General features: G+C 37.1%; 1 protein-coding gene across 1 annotated transcript; it reads right to left on the bottom strand.

The window, feature by feature from the left end:
• Positions 1 to 3,055: 3,055 nt before the first annotated feature.
• On the bottom strand, positions 3,056 to 13,676 carry LOC129256035 (uncharacterized). Its single transcript, XM_064096130.1, has 5 exons — positions 13,576 to 13,676; positions 12,396 to 12,514; positions 9,550 to 9,889; positions 7,980 to 8,146; positions 3,056 to 6,899 (listed from the first exon to the last, which is right to left on the bottom strand). Exons 1-5 carry the CDS (start codon positions 13,653 to 13,655, stop codon positions 6,052 to 6,054), a joined length of 1,554 nt encoding a protein of 517 aa, XP_063952200.1. The 5' UTR covers positions 13,656 to 13,676; the 3' UTR covers positions 3,056 to 6,051.
• Between the last annotated feature and the right edge of the window lie 283 nt (positions 13,677 to 13,959).

Below are 13,959 nucleotides of genomic sequence, written 5' to 3'. Positions count from 1 at the left end.
CATGACCAAGGTCAAACGTCAATGGACTTTGGTCATGTTGGGGGTATTTGTTGAATTACCATCATAACTCTGTAAGTATATTGGGCTGCGTTTATGCGACCTCAAGCCAGAATCATGATTTGAATCATGATTTGAATCATGATTCAAAACACAAACATGAATCACAATATCACAGAATCAGCGTTTAGACGACCTTCATTCCAATGCTGTTTCTCCTCAGATTCGGGCCAATCTAGTGCGCAGTTTGACAGAGGAAGTTTTTCGCACGTGTTTCGGCTCTCGAAAATTCTTTTGCTTCCATCAGAATTCAGTCTATACCTCATTTTGTTTACTTCTATCATAAAGGGTCCATATGCTTCTATTCATCTTGTTAGTTTATCCAAAATGGTGTTCGGAAGTGATTTTCAGCGTAGATCCAATTTGATATTGATACTGTATACTCAACAACAACTGAGATCATTGTCTGTCCAGTTAATTCATTTCTAGAACTTGAAGTTGAAGACATGACCAAAAAATGAAAAGTAGTGGACGATGCGATGACCAACACAGAACTTGAACATGACAAGAAATGAATTCATAGTACATAGTCATGTACATACAATGAGCATATAGAGCGCCTTGAGCTTGGCAAGAGTCAAACCGAAAGTAGCCCGACACAACAGTGAGGTCATATAATCATGATTGTAATCACGATATCGTTTATTCGAACATTTTCGTACGTGATTCTGCAGAAACGTCTTTCCAAACGCCCCTTTTTTCGTGTTTCATGTTTGTGATTCTAATCATGATTATATTCAATTTCGACTAAACGCAATCGTGATTCTGCAGAATCATGATTTGAATCATGATTCAAATCATGATTCTAGGGTAAAAGAGTGGCGGATAAACATATCATGCGAGTTTCAGGTCATTTCAGGTCATTTAAGTTCATTGAACTTTGGCCATTTTAGAGGTAATTATTAGATTCTGTCATCACTTTCAAAGTTTATAGATATAGTGTATAAAATATGGATATAGGGGTAATCAAGTATCACTGACAAGTTTTAGGTCACATGATCAAGGTCAAATACCAATGAACGTACTATTGTATCATTATATGAATGGTGTTTTTTGTGAATAACGTAATTATTTTATAGTAGTTTTCAAAGTCAGCACTGCTGCTAATATTGAATCGCATGATGCAGGTGAGACCATCAGAGGCATTCCACTTGTTTTAATGGTATGGTCAACATGAGTGTGCTTCCGCGGTTAGGTTCCAGTCATAAACCAATGCAAGGAATAACGGATTTTTCGTTTCGATTCCCTTCTCTGCTTTTGTCAATTCTCTAATTAGTGACAATAATGGCGCTGGTACTTCAGCTAGTCTTTCAGTTGCCGTATTCTGCTAATAGCCGGTCGGGGGAAAAACAACTGATTTATTCCTTATTTCCTTCTTATACTAAACAAAGAAGATTTATGATCACAAAGAGAGAGTATAGGATGTAACATGGTACGAGGGACAGGAGAGCGGAAAAGGAAGTGCGTAGATACATAAGAGGTATAGAGAGAAATCAAAGAATTATGAAGAGGGCAAAGAATAACACCACAGCCACAATTAGGAAACCCATTCTTGACCGAGCAAAGGAATGAGATGGGTTTTTTTATTTACGCATAATTGAACTTTGGAGGCCATTATATAAATTCCCATGAATTTGACAATCCTTAAGAGTGTAGACAAACTTTACATTTACATGCATTAGGAGAAACGTTAAAAAGATACACTCGTGTAAAACGACTTTCTGTTACGACTTGAACAACGTTTTGAACCTTTACAACACGTTCAGGTAAATGTTTAGGTGGACAAATATTACTTTCATGTTGAAATCACTAATCCTATCCTAGCTTAGACATGATAATCCCAAACTGCCGAAAGCAATTAAGTGCCCCGTAACATCACAGAATACAATAGTTTGTTAAGCAATTGTAAGTCAGTGGCACTTCGCTAACTAAGTCTTGTTACATTACCTTGGTGTAGTTGGCGCCATTAAGGGGCTTTCACAATCGCTCTTGCGATCGTTTGGTATCGTTTGGTCACAATATTATTTTATGTTGCACATAATCGCAACAGTTATAAACAGTCGTGCGTTGTGGAGCGAAAATTCCCTCTTATTCTCTCGTCACATCGCAACAATGAAACCGATCCAAACTGATCGAAGATGTGTCATTGAAAATAACGAAAAGGTGACACGAAATTTGCTCCGGCGACATTTGCTCCGATCTCCATTTTCCAGAGGGACTGGAGCATAAAGTTTAGAGCTTGGATTCAATAAAGAGTTTTTGGTTAAGAATAATGTAAGGATAAGGATAAGGGTTTATGTGGTTTTGGAGGATAGATTTTTTGTTTGGTTTCAGTGTTCACGTGCAGATTTTCTATCGGAGCAACTGTCGCCGGAGGAAATGTCATGGAAGCAACGAAAAACCTTTGTCGGTCTGGAGTCGGTTTCGCCTTACGGTCTATTTACTATCCATGGTCCCAAGTTCAGTTCGCCTACGATGCAACTTGATCTTGCTTGTTTGAGCTCTTATTTCCTTGTCAGGTTGCATTGTTATGAATGATAATTGTAGTTTTATAATCATAATATTTTTTTTAAAGTATACATGCATTTTCTTGTCTCCACTGGACGCCTCTCAGTCGTATTATCGAATTCCATGCTCTCTCTTTAATATTTCGATCACTGCCCCAGAAAAGGGAACTTGGATTTTTAAAAAATCGTGTACAGGATAGATGGGAGTGTTTTTCTTCCCACTTGCCACAATCCACTTGCCAATTTTAGATGTGTATAGTCTCAGTGATCTAGTCTTTCAAACGGCCATTAATTTTCTTGACCGATCTCTTTCAAACTTTCATGGTTCTGTTTTTCTTCTTTTGATTGTTTCCAAAAATAATTCAATTAGCAAGGTTGTATTTCTTGCCTATCTTGGTGAGTGTTTATCGCATTGTACGACTTATAAAAATGATCGACCTTTTTGAAGAAAATGAAATGAAAAGAAGAGACAATATCAGTGGAAATTGTTTCAGTAGATGTATAAATTTTTATTTCATATAAAATAATTACGACATTCAAAGCGAATAATATACATAATATTGCATTTATACAACCGTCAAAGCAATAATAATCCATGGGTATGGCTATAACTTACGTTGAAATACTATGATGAGAAGTGGATAATTGCCATATTGGTATTTTCGAAAAAGATTAGGTCGCCACTAGCCTCCCTTTTTCACAATCAGTACGTCAGGAATATCTATACATTTAGTTTTTGTCGACATGAGTAGGTTATGTCAAGCTATCACTCTAAATTTCAAGGATTTTAAATAAATCCAGATTGTAAATCTGGCTGTAAATTCATTTCTAATTTTAAGGATTAACTCTAAGATCTCGAAATATTCAATTTCAAATCGTTTTGCTTTATATTTAAATATAATATTCGACTGGTCTCTATATTCACAGACGGTATGGATCTACTTACAATCCTTTGAATTAAAAATGATCCTTGAACTCTCATTTCTTGGTATTAAGAATTGCTTTTTTTATTAACAATGAAAATTATTCTTCAAAAAGAAATTAATTATTAATATTATCAGTTATGTAGAATTTAAAGCTTGATATCAACAAATGTGAAAGAAAGAGAAAAGGGCTGACCATACGTACAATACGTCGTCACACGCTGGCTAAAACGTCCAGGTGGGAGTTTCATAAAGGTGTTCGTAAGCTACGCGTGACTTTACGAACGACTGGTATCCTTTCTTAGGAACGAAAACCACACCAATGGAAATATGGTGTCCATCACTTACCACAAAAAAGGATCACCAGTCGTTTGTAAATTCGCTCGTAACTTACGAGCAACTTTATGAAACGCACACCACGAGTGACAGCCCCTTCATTAATAGTGTTAGCATTCATTACTAGATCGATTTATGTACCATACAAGATATAACAATAAAAATTGAACATGTATTCATATTTATAGTATCCCAAGAGTTATTTTTGGTTATTGATATAGAAAGTCGCAGCCCCGTGTACAATCAGTCCAATTTATCACCAAAAATTTCAATACTGTAATAATGAATTTTCTATTGCACATGCCGATTAAAGATGCTATAGATGTATTCAGAAAACGTCATGTCACAATACTAACTGGTCAAATGACACGTAGCTAGGGAGCGTTATAGGATAATAGTTTGAGATGTGACAGATGATAAAGATGATGTCAATTTTATACGTTACACAAATAACTGATGACTTCTTATCCTAAATGATTCGTTATAGTGGGGTAAATTTTCATAACTCAAATCAAATTTGGAGAAAAAATGACAAGAATTTCATTTAAATGCTTGTTGATAAATATAATTCCTATCCTCAACTTAGTTCTCGATCCTCAAATTAAGCTGATAAAAAATCAGAATGATTGAGAAAAATTGTTGTTTTTTATTTACTGATTGATTAATACTATTGCATGAGTTATACATGTAATTATTTCGTACCTGGTACTTACACAAATAACCTTTTTTATTCAGTAAAGAGGGAGCTAAGTATTACGATTGTTCAGTGAATCTTTGTATGTCCAATTTTGCACACGTTACACACGAAGAGTTAAATCGGTCATTTTTTTTCACAAAATATATCTATAATCATTGGGCATGTTGGGAATTACAATGAAGATTGTTGATGGAGATATGATGGGTTTCTTTTGTGTATTATGGAGTTTCACTTTCATTTTTTAAAGACACCAGTCATTGTTTATAGACAATAGGCACATGATATCGTGACTCGATGTTTTTAGTTCACATCCTGCAGTAATTTATAGGGGTTTTCCCTCATACATTACTAGTATATCACATCGTAGTTGTAAAAATTTTTTCAACGGAGGTTGTATCATTTCAATGTGAAAAGTGAATACGGCAGACAAGTTAGATAAGTTCTTCCATCAATATTTACAAGTGGAAAGTACAAAAGTATCATCTGTTATATACATTTCTAAAAAAAATCCTTGAACAGAAACTACAAAGTATAATGAATTTCATTTTCAAAATTTCATCTATAAAAATCCCACGTAAGCCTAAAAGTAAATCTTACTACATGAAGTTTTGGAAAACATTTTTACTGTGTTCAATATGTAATATTACCTTTAAGCCACATCATAAACATTTACGTACATTAAAAGTACAAATATGTTAAAATATTTTATAGATGAGCAAATAAGTTTCCTGACTCCAACCCTTTAACTATTACTGGGAGAAAGGGGAAAGGGAGAGTATGAAAGTTTACCTCAACTATTTCAGCTCAGATTAGTCTCCACAAATAAAAACAAATAAATCCCGAGTCATGTTGGGAAGGTTAAACCCGCTGACCGAAATCATAACAAATGTCTAATTTAGTGTGCAACATCATGGTCACGGGTTCTGACTAACATCTTTTATCTATCTATTATGAAAGTGTGGATAGGCACAATGAATCACCATTTATAATGATTAACAAAGTGACCGAATTATGCTTACACATCACTAGATACGCTTTTTTCTAAGCGCAGCATAACATTACCCCGGCTTTAGCGTGGCAAACATCATCCATGTTATCGGGCGTTCGTTTATTCGAGGAAATGCCTCGTACCTGGTACACGTTTGCTATACCTGGGTGGAGAGTGGGAAATGTGAATAAAACGCATTGCCAAAGGACGCGGGTGCCCCAGAGGGATTTCAACACCGTACCTTGTGGTTTACAGTCCGGATACTTATCAACCGAGCCACAATACCGCTATAAGGTATCACTGTTACTTTTTAGTTAGCGGTGCAACAACCAGCAGATATGACAGTACATGGATACATACGTATCATTTACGGTTTCCACCGATATTATGCCGTGTTAGTCCTTGGAAGTTGCCATCAGGTCCTTTTCCGGTTTCTCTGGCTAGTGTTTCAGTTATTGCAAAAGATCAGCCGTAGGACGTCGTCCTACGTTTTACTTAATATGTACGTGTCTTTCATTATAGAAAAGTTTAAAGACGTCAGCATCATGTTTCATCAACGTCTAAGGTCTCGTAATGCCCTGATGTTGCCCATTTCAACCCCAGAGTTCTCGACTTGGGACCTCGTCTGAGTTTATCGTAGTCATTGACGTCTGCTGCTTCTAACGCAGCTGTCTGACCCTTGGTATCGGGCGGACTTGAGGGTTTTACACTGGTAGCATGGTTCAACTTCCCGTACATGTCCGGTTCCCCCTCAATGCTGTGACGGAGTGAGCTGTATCCACTCGAGTTTTCTGAATCATCATCTTTGTTTGTATAACCCGACGAGAGGCGGCGGTTCCCGACCCCATCGCCGCAGCTCGTAAAGAGTTTGGATGTTTCTCGAAGATTGCTCTGCTTCACCAGAGCTAAGACGTTCCCTGGTGTGAGCGTACCCACACCTTTGACACGATTCTCCTTCAGACTTGAACCAACGCGACAAGCCCACGTTCTTGACTTGTTCTGTTGTTTCTGATTGGGATCTGCATACAGCGGGGCTGAATCTCCAGTAACTTGATGTTCAAGGGTAAAGGCGTGGTAAGCTCCATGGAGGTTGTCCTCTGCGTCGTTGTTATTTTTAGGGCTATTCTTGGCGTCCAACAGCTCTTCGCAGTCGGTGTCAGGTTTTCTTAGCTTGTTGACCACGGCGTATTGGGGAACAATCTTCATTGAGCCACCACGCTTCACGGGACTTCTCTGTTTTCGTTGGGATTCGTTCAAACTTCTTCTGTTGTTGATGAAAGCAGCGTGTACTTGGTTGTTTTGTAGATCCGATCGTATCGTCTCTTCCGTCTTTGAGGTGACTCTCGCGAACGGTGTTCCCGGAATATCCGATATTTCCACATAAGGTCCATCTAAAGAAGACATGAAAAAAACAGACACAAAAGAGTTTAAATAGTTTAAGAATTGCATTATGACAAGTAAAATTAACTTTCCATCTTTCTAATAAAGCAACACTTTCTCACTTCCATCTTTAGATTAAATATAAATTTAGATTGCATTACAACATCGTTGGCATATCGTCGATTATGACCTCTAGCATGTCTAATGTGTTTAATATACATGATTTAAGCAAAAGGAGAACAAGAAAAAAAATTATAAAGAAAATACTGTCTCGATAAAGACGACCGAGACAGTGTCTTAAATACGTTTGCTTGAGTCTTTCCAAATCCTGTTCCAATTTAATACTTATGTCGCTGTGTCAAGAGCTGCCATTGCGCCCTCTGCAGTTATCTAACACCAGGTCCTGCTCTGAAATCGCATCCTACCTGTTTGTTTTTCGTCCGTGTATTCTTTGATCTGATACATGTATCACCAGATCAAAATTCGAGTTCCTACCCCCCCCCCTGATTTTGCCTCTAACTTGTCAGACAGGTACTGTCCCCCCGGACTGTCCCATCCCCAGAGATCACAACGAAATTTTTGTCTTTATCTGTCGGATGCTTCACTTGTTCTGTTTACTGTCTTGAAGCGCGCCATCTCCTGATTTAAAGGAAACAGCTATTTTTACCTTTTTAGCTAATTGTTCAATATTGATACAGATTTATAGCAGCTTTTAAATTCTTATGCCTTGAAATCATGAATTTCGTGTCTGTGTTCATTAGCTGCATATATTTTCCCTTCTATCTCCTTGTTATACTTTGTACTTTATAAATGTTTTACATCACCGTGCTTGAATTATGTAATATGGCTTTATTTCAGTTGTCCCCCTCACTCTAGAAAACTCTGTTCAGTAATTGTTATGTTTATGAATACATGATTATAATCTGATGTACATTTCTAAATCGAGAGTGGAGAAAATGCGAAATTTAAAAATCAATCATAATCACAATAAAATAAAATTAAGTCGTTCTATTCGGTTCAAGACAAGAAGATAAGAAGACTTGTAATTGTACTTATTCATCTCATGTAAATACATAAATAATATTATTAACCTTTTCGAGACAATCTCTTGAATTTATTGGATGCCTTGGGGTTTGGATTAGTGACAGCAAGCGCTAAGGCGTGTGCTGATGATTTCTCTGTTGACATTCTCTTCATCTCGAGCTTAGTCGTATCCTTCGGCTGGTGGTTAGTTCGGAACCGAACAGAGTCATGAAATCTGCGAACATAGAAATTGAAAACAAAAAGGATGAGGGAAGGAAAATGAAGGATAAAGTGATTATTCAAAATACGCGACATTATCTACATTCTATAACGAAAAACAAAATTGTATTGCCACCATGACGATAAACTCACTGCGATGTCACGATTTCACTGTTTTGCTTTGGGCCTCATCATTCCGACAATGCTTGTTTAAGAAATTGAACTCCATTGTAAATCTATTTTCCATTTTAAAGAATATCACGTCTTAAAAAAAACCATCGTCATCAAAAGTGTATTTTAGAAATGCCTCTGGGGAATACTTTGATGAGTAATAAAATTCTTCTTTAGACACACACGTACTCTTAAAAGCAGGTGTTATAGATTTATCATACTGTATATAAATGTAGCCAAGTATTAATTTGGAAATCTACAGACATTATGGATTAGTGTCTATCATTCTCTGGGGCTCTAATACGTGCCGTTGAAACAATTGCGGAAACAATGGAAATGGTTAAAAGAAACAGGTGATTTAAAAAACGACAGGGAGTTGGTAGGAGGGATAAGGGGTGTCGGAATAATAGTTTGATTAGATAGGATCGGGTTTATTTCGGGAATTGGCAACGGCGTTGACTTTGAGAATGATAATTTGCGATAGTGGCGAATGAGTCAATTAGGACTAAAGCGATGTATGCTGGGGATGGAGAGGGGGCAGTTGCCGCCTACAAAATAACCTTTCGACTAGAAGTTTCCCTTGATCCGTCCCTTACCTCTCTATATGCAAAAACTGGCTTCCCAATAGTGTGATGGTCGACTCTAAGTATAATTCCCAGCTATTTGGAGGAATCGTTTACATCTTTTTTAGCACATGGATAACCAGCTTCTCTCACTTCCATTTTCATTAATACAGAAACCAGTAAGTTTCCGTAGCCATTGAGTTTAACACGGTTTCTCGATAGAAGTCGTGCAAAGGGAGCCTCATATCTCTTAATCCCAACCTGTTATTTTTTTCATGTTGTTTCTCGCTTGTCAACATAAATACATATTCTAAAAACTGAACATGCATCTGTTTTAATCGCAAAATGATTATCTAGGGATCGGGAACAGATCAGTCTTTCGGCAAAATGTAGAATAACAAGAAAAAAAAAGCCGTATATATCATCCTCATCGGAAGCATATTAACATTCCCTAATTCGTTAATTGGTTAATTATCTGCAGATTTTCTTTCATAAAACAGATGAAGCATAAGTGTTCTAAACCTATGCCCACATTCCCGCAATATTTTAATAATAGGATTTTTTTCCTCAACCTTTTTTTTTTTCAAACCAAATTGTTAAATAGCAAATCACGACGAGCAAGTCGCATTAACTTAAAAATGAATGTTAGATTTCATCGTGGATGCTAATGGGGACGAATTCTTACCCAGGTTGGACCTTGTTGCGCTTCCTTTTCCTCCTACTGATGAAAATCAGCACGAAGGCTACTACAGCGGTCAGGGTAATGACCCCTGCAACACCAGACGCAATCAGAGGCAACACTCGATCCACAGCCGGCCCCTTGTAATCAGGATTCACCTCAAAGTAGCCTCCTTCCTGATCTATGAGTACCTCATCGCGATGACCAGACTGGCCCTTAGACACTCCAGAGCCTTCCTTGATAGGGTAGCCACCCGAAGATCCTCTGGGAGACACATCGCCGAAAGGCGCCCTCACTGTTTGTGTTCTGACTGTCGTCGGGCTTCTCGTGGACGTCTGAGGAGGCACTGGAGTAGGGGGGGGGGGGTGCAAGAATTAAAGCATACATCATGTCAAATCATTTTCCAATGTTAGTCAAGCAAAAGTATACTGACCTCATTGTGGTTATGGTACATGGAACCCTGGTGCGATACAAGATCAAAACAATGTTGAAAGTTATAGACATCCTTTCAAATTAGTAACGATAATTCCCAAGTGTAAAGTCACTACGAACAAAACAAGAAGAGACAATCTTTCTTCCATAGAAGGGTCCTGTCATGGAATAGAGGAAACCACAGTCGATCGTGCCACCATTAAAAGCAAATTAACTGCAGACGTAGTTCATGAGAGTTAGTAAAATATTAAGAATACAGAATGAAATTTCCATGGAAATTATTTTCCATGGAACTACCAATTGGACTTCGCCAGGATCATGTAAATATGTCGGGCTTTTGCAATCGTATAAAGGTTCTTAAATGGCCTATATCAGATGATACTCTTCATGTTGTTTGAATTTTTATATGAATATGTTCTACCTTATATATGTCCACGATATGTAGCCCCTTTTTTTTATCACTGAGCACCTTATTGTCTTTTTTAAAAGAAAATGGTCTTTGGACGCTCCTCTATTATGTTTATGATCAAGAAATACATATAGTCGAATGTAATATCAGATCAAAGTATTCCAGTAGTTTCAGTCCCTGCAACCAAAATATTCCGGATTGCTGAATACATATAATATAAAATTCACCCAGAGTAAATTTGTCTTGGAATTCTAGAGCGATTGTTTTGGGACATTCTAGAACATTTCTTTTTTATTCAGAACACTTCCAAAGCACTTATTATTTAGAACATTTCTAGAGCATTTGTATTGGTGTTATTCAGGACTATTCTAGAGCATATATTATTTAGAACATTTTCTAGTCCAGAATTTATTTTTTTACTCAGAACATTTCCAAACCACTTCCTATCTAGAACACTTCTAGAGCATTTGTTATTTCGAACGTTCCTATTTGACAAAGGACCCATATCTCGAGTCACTCCCAAGCGTCATACCGAATAAACTGTTCCTAATATCATCTGTTACTAAATAGGTGCTGAACGATAGACTCATACCTGTCCCCTATAACCCCAATGAGATCCAACATGTGTGAAATCTATCACATTTTGAATCATCATAAACAAAATCTCATCTACATGAGATCATAACAATATTACAGTTTCTAACCTTATTCTAACGATGACATCGAGCTGAATCATGTGATATGTTTCCATGAGGATAACCGGATAACGATTTAGCTTTCCTAAAAATTATTAGTTTATGTTGATGAGATTTGTTTTAAACATCACGAATTCAAACATTTCAGTATATTTGGAGTGTATTTTGTATCAGAATGATGGAAAGATTTATAAGATGTTTCTGGCACATTGGAATGTTTCAAAGAAATTATAAATGTTCACTTTAGATAATTATTGTTTAGATTTTCTAGCTATTTATTTACGTCTCATTAGATTTTCGTTCTTTTCCAAAAGATAAATCATCAGAATTCTAAACAAACGTACGTGTCTTCATGTGGTAGGTTTCGCTTCCCCAAGTATGGAATCTAACTGGCTTTGGGTCTCTGTTCTATTCTTGAAACGAAGTTCGTGCCTCCTTCTTTCGCTCCAAGATAAAGGGGGATGAGAGATGTGGAACTAACATTCACGGTTCAGAAGCGAGTCAGAGGAAACTGAATCATTCGTGTTCTTAAAACGAGACCAGGGGCATTATTGACTACAGATCCGTATAGTGTGTTCCCACTCTTCGTCTGCCCTGACATCATCCATGTTCTTATTGACGAGACTGGAGGCATAATTGACTGCAGATCCGGTAGTGTGTTCTAACTTGTCGGGTCTTCTGACATCATCCCACTTTCCTGCCTGGTAACCGTTGCCTGACTTAAACCGTAGTCACACCGAGGAAATCGATTGCAGACCTATCAAATCTATGCCATTATTCACAATGCAAGGCCTATCAGTCAAAATAGAGTCGATGAGACTGTGGCTGTACACATACCATCACGAATAGGACGGACAGGTTGTGGTTTCTATCGAATATTTATGTTTACCCTCGAATACTTTGACGTGCGATAGAGACGATACGGATTTTTCGCACGGCGACGCAGAGCTTTTCAAGAAACAGAAAATATCCTTTATGACAAAGAGAAACCAAGCAGTCTCTTTCGAAAATTGATGAATCAAATCAGCAGTTTCGTCCTGGATGCTTGACAAACGACATTTTAGTAATACTATTCGTCAGCTCAGTCAGCTGAGGACGAAACTGCTGTTTTGGTTCACAAATTTCGACCATGACCTCCCAGCTGTTCATTGTCATTTGACGGGCATTTATACATTCAGTGTGTTCTTGAATTCGTTCTGCGTCGCAGTGTGAAAACACCCGAAATTTATTTTCGACAAACATTCAACCTTGTTCCGCCTGACTTGCTTAGATTATATTGTCTTTTGTCTTGAAATCTAAGGTAGATTGTAACTTACTTGTCGTTGGTGGCGCCTCCAGACACATAGTACCATCTTGAACGTAGCCTTTACAGCAGCCAGGTCTTACAGCGTACTGAGTCGTTACCAATTCACGAAATGCATTCACGTAAACCAACCTGACGTGTGCGAAATCAAAGTGAAAAAAAAAAACAGTTACATTCTGAAATCTGAATTTAATGAATATATCAAATTCAATAGATTAATGAAAAAAATGATTAGGAAATTAAGATAAGAGGAACAAGAAAGCCCAAGTGCAAGCACAGTGAGCTGTATGACATCAAATTCGAAGATAAAGTTTCATGCAACGTGGTATTATACCGCATGCTAAACACTTTGAATTATTCACCGTTTACGGGCAATGAAGTGAATACTTAACTCTACATTATTTGTATTGTCAATATTTCTTCCTTCATTGTGATTTCTGTTTTATTCCCTATTCTCGTCTCCCGTCCTTTTATATGCGATATTTTTTCTTTATAATATTGTATAACATTTTCACCTTCCCCTTGGTGAGTCGATGATAAAATATTCTTTCGACATTGTTCCCGACATAAAGTTCAGTATTTAGAGGACATAGGGGTGTTGCAAGAAAATATTTGCAATCAATTGCAAAGTTCAGTTGAAAATTCACAAGTGATGAGATCAATTTGTATTACTAAAGTAAATAAATTGATACTTGTTGAGAAACAGACCAGGTGGGTGTTTCATAAAGCTGTTCATAAGATAAGAGCGACTTTAAGAACGACTGGTGAACCTTTCTTACGCGCTTAACCATCGTAAATGAATATACCACTCACCACAAGAAAGGATCACCAGTCGTTCTTAAAGTCGCTCTTTAAATTAAACTTACGAACAGCTTTATGAAACGGCCCCCAGGTGGGTGTTTCATAAAGCTGTTCATAAGTTAAGAGCAACTGGTGATCCTTTCTTATGATAAAGGGTATATTTATTTGCGATGGTTTAGCGCGTAAGAAAGGATCGCCAGTCGTTCTTAAAGTCGCTCTTAGCTTACGAACAGCTTCATGAAACGGCCCCCTGCAATCAATTGTACATTTTTAATCCATTACAAGACTTGTGATTGATGTTAGGACTTAACAGTGACTAGCTATTTATTGCTAGTTTCTTGCGATGTCCCATTAGTCGAGAACAGGATATTGTATTTCACTTATTCACTTACCTGTATCTACTGCACATAGCATAACCAAAAACACTGCACTTGGTCATATATCTGAACTTCTTGGTTTGTATTCCACTCATTGGTATTCTTTGTACATTGGTAATACTGCAAGAGAAAAAAAATGAAAAATTTTGATTATTCAAATTAAAGGGAGGGGATCAATAAGAAAATGGGCATTAATAGGTTCTACAAGAAAGGTGCGCATGCGTAGATATAACATATTGTGAAAATTATCCACATCGTCGCAGAACCTCTCAACAAATCTCTTTGATTGTCTTATTGATTATTATTTTAATGATAGTTTTGATCGCCAGTTACCACTTTTGTAGCTCCGTATTTTCTTACGAATTATGATGATTTTACTTTTTGATCATAGTATAATGA

This window comes from Lytechinus pictus, chromosome 3, assembly GCF_037042905.1.
Source record: "Lytechinus pictus isolate F3 Inbred chromosome 3, Lp3.0, whole genome shotgun sequence".
NCBI lineage: Eukaryota > Metazoa > Echinodermata > Echinoidea > Temnopleuroida > Toxopneustidae > Lytechinus > Lytechinus pictus.
The sequence above is the reverse complement of the archived record's forward strand: the minus strand, read 5'-3'. Positions and strand labels throughout refer to the sequence as shown.

What these genes read in the sequence shown, in the direction of transcription:
- LOC129256035 (XM_064096130.1), bottom strand. Translation starts at nt 13,655, where the DNA reads ATGAGTGGAATACAAACCAAGAAGTTCAGATATATGACCAAGTGCAGT. An exon ending in CGCAACAAGGTCCAACCTGG is followed by an intron (nt 8,147 to 9,549) that starts GTAAGAATTCGT and finishes CTATGTTCGCAG; the next exon opens with ATTTCATGACTCTGTTCGGT. An exon ending in CAAGAGATTGTCTCGAAAAG is followed by an intron (nt 6,900 to 7,979) that starts GTTAATAATATT and finishes TGTCTTCTTTAG; the next exon opens with ATGGACCTTATGTGGAAATA.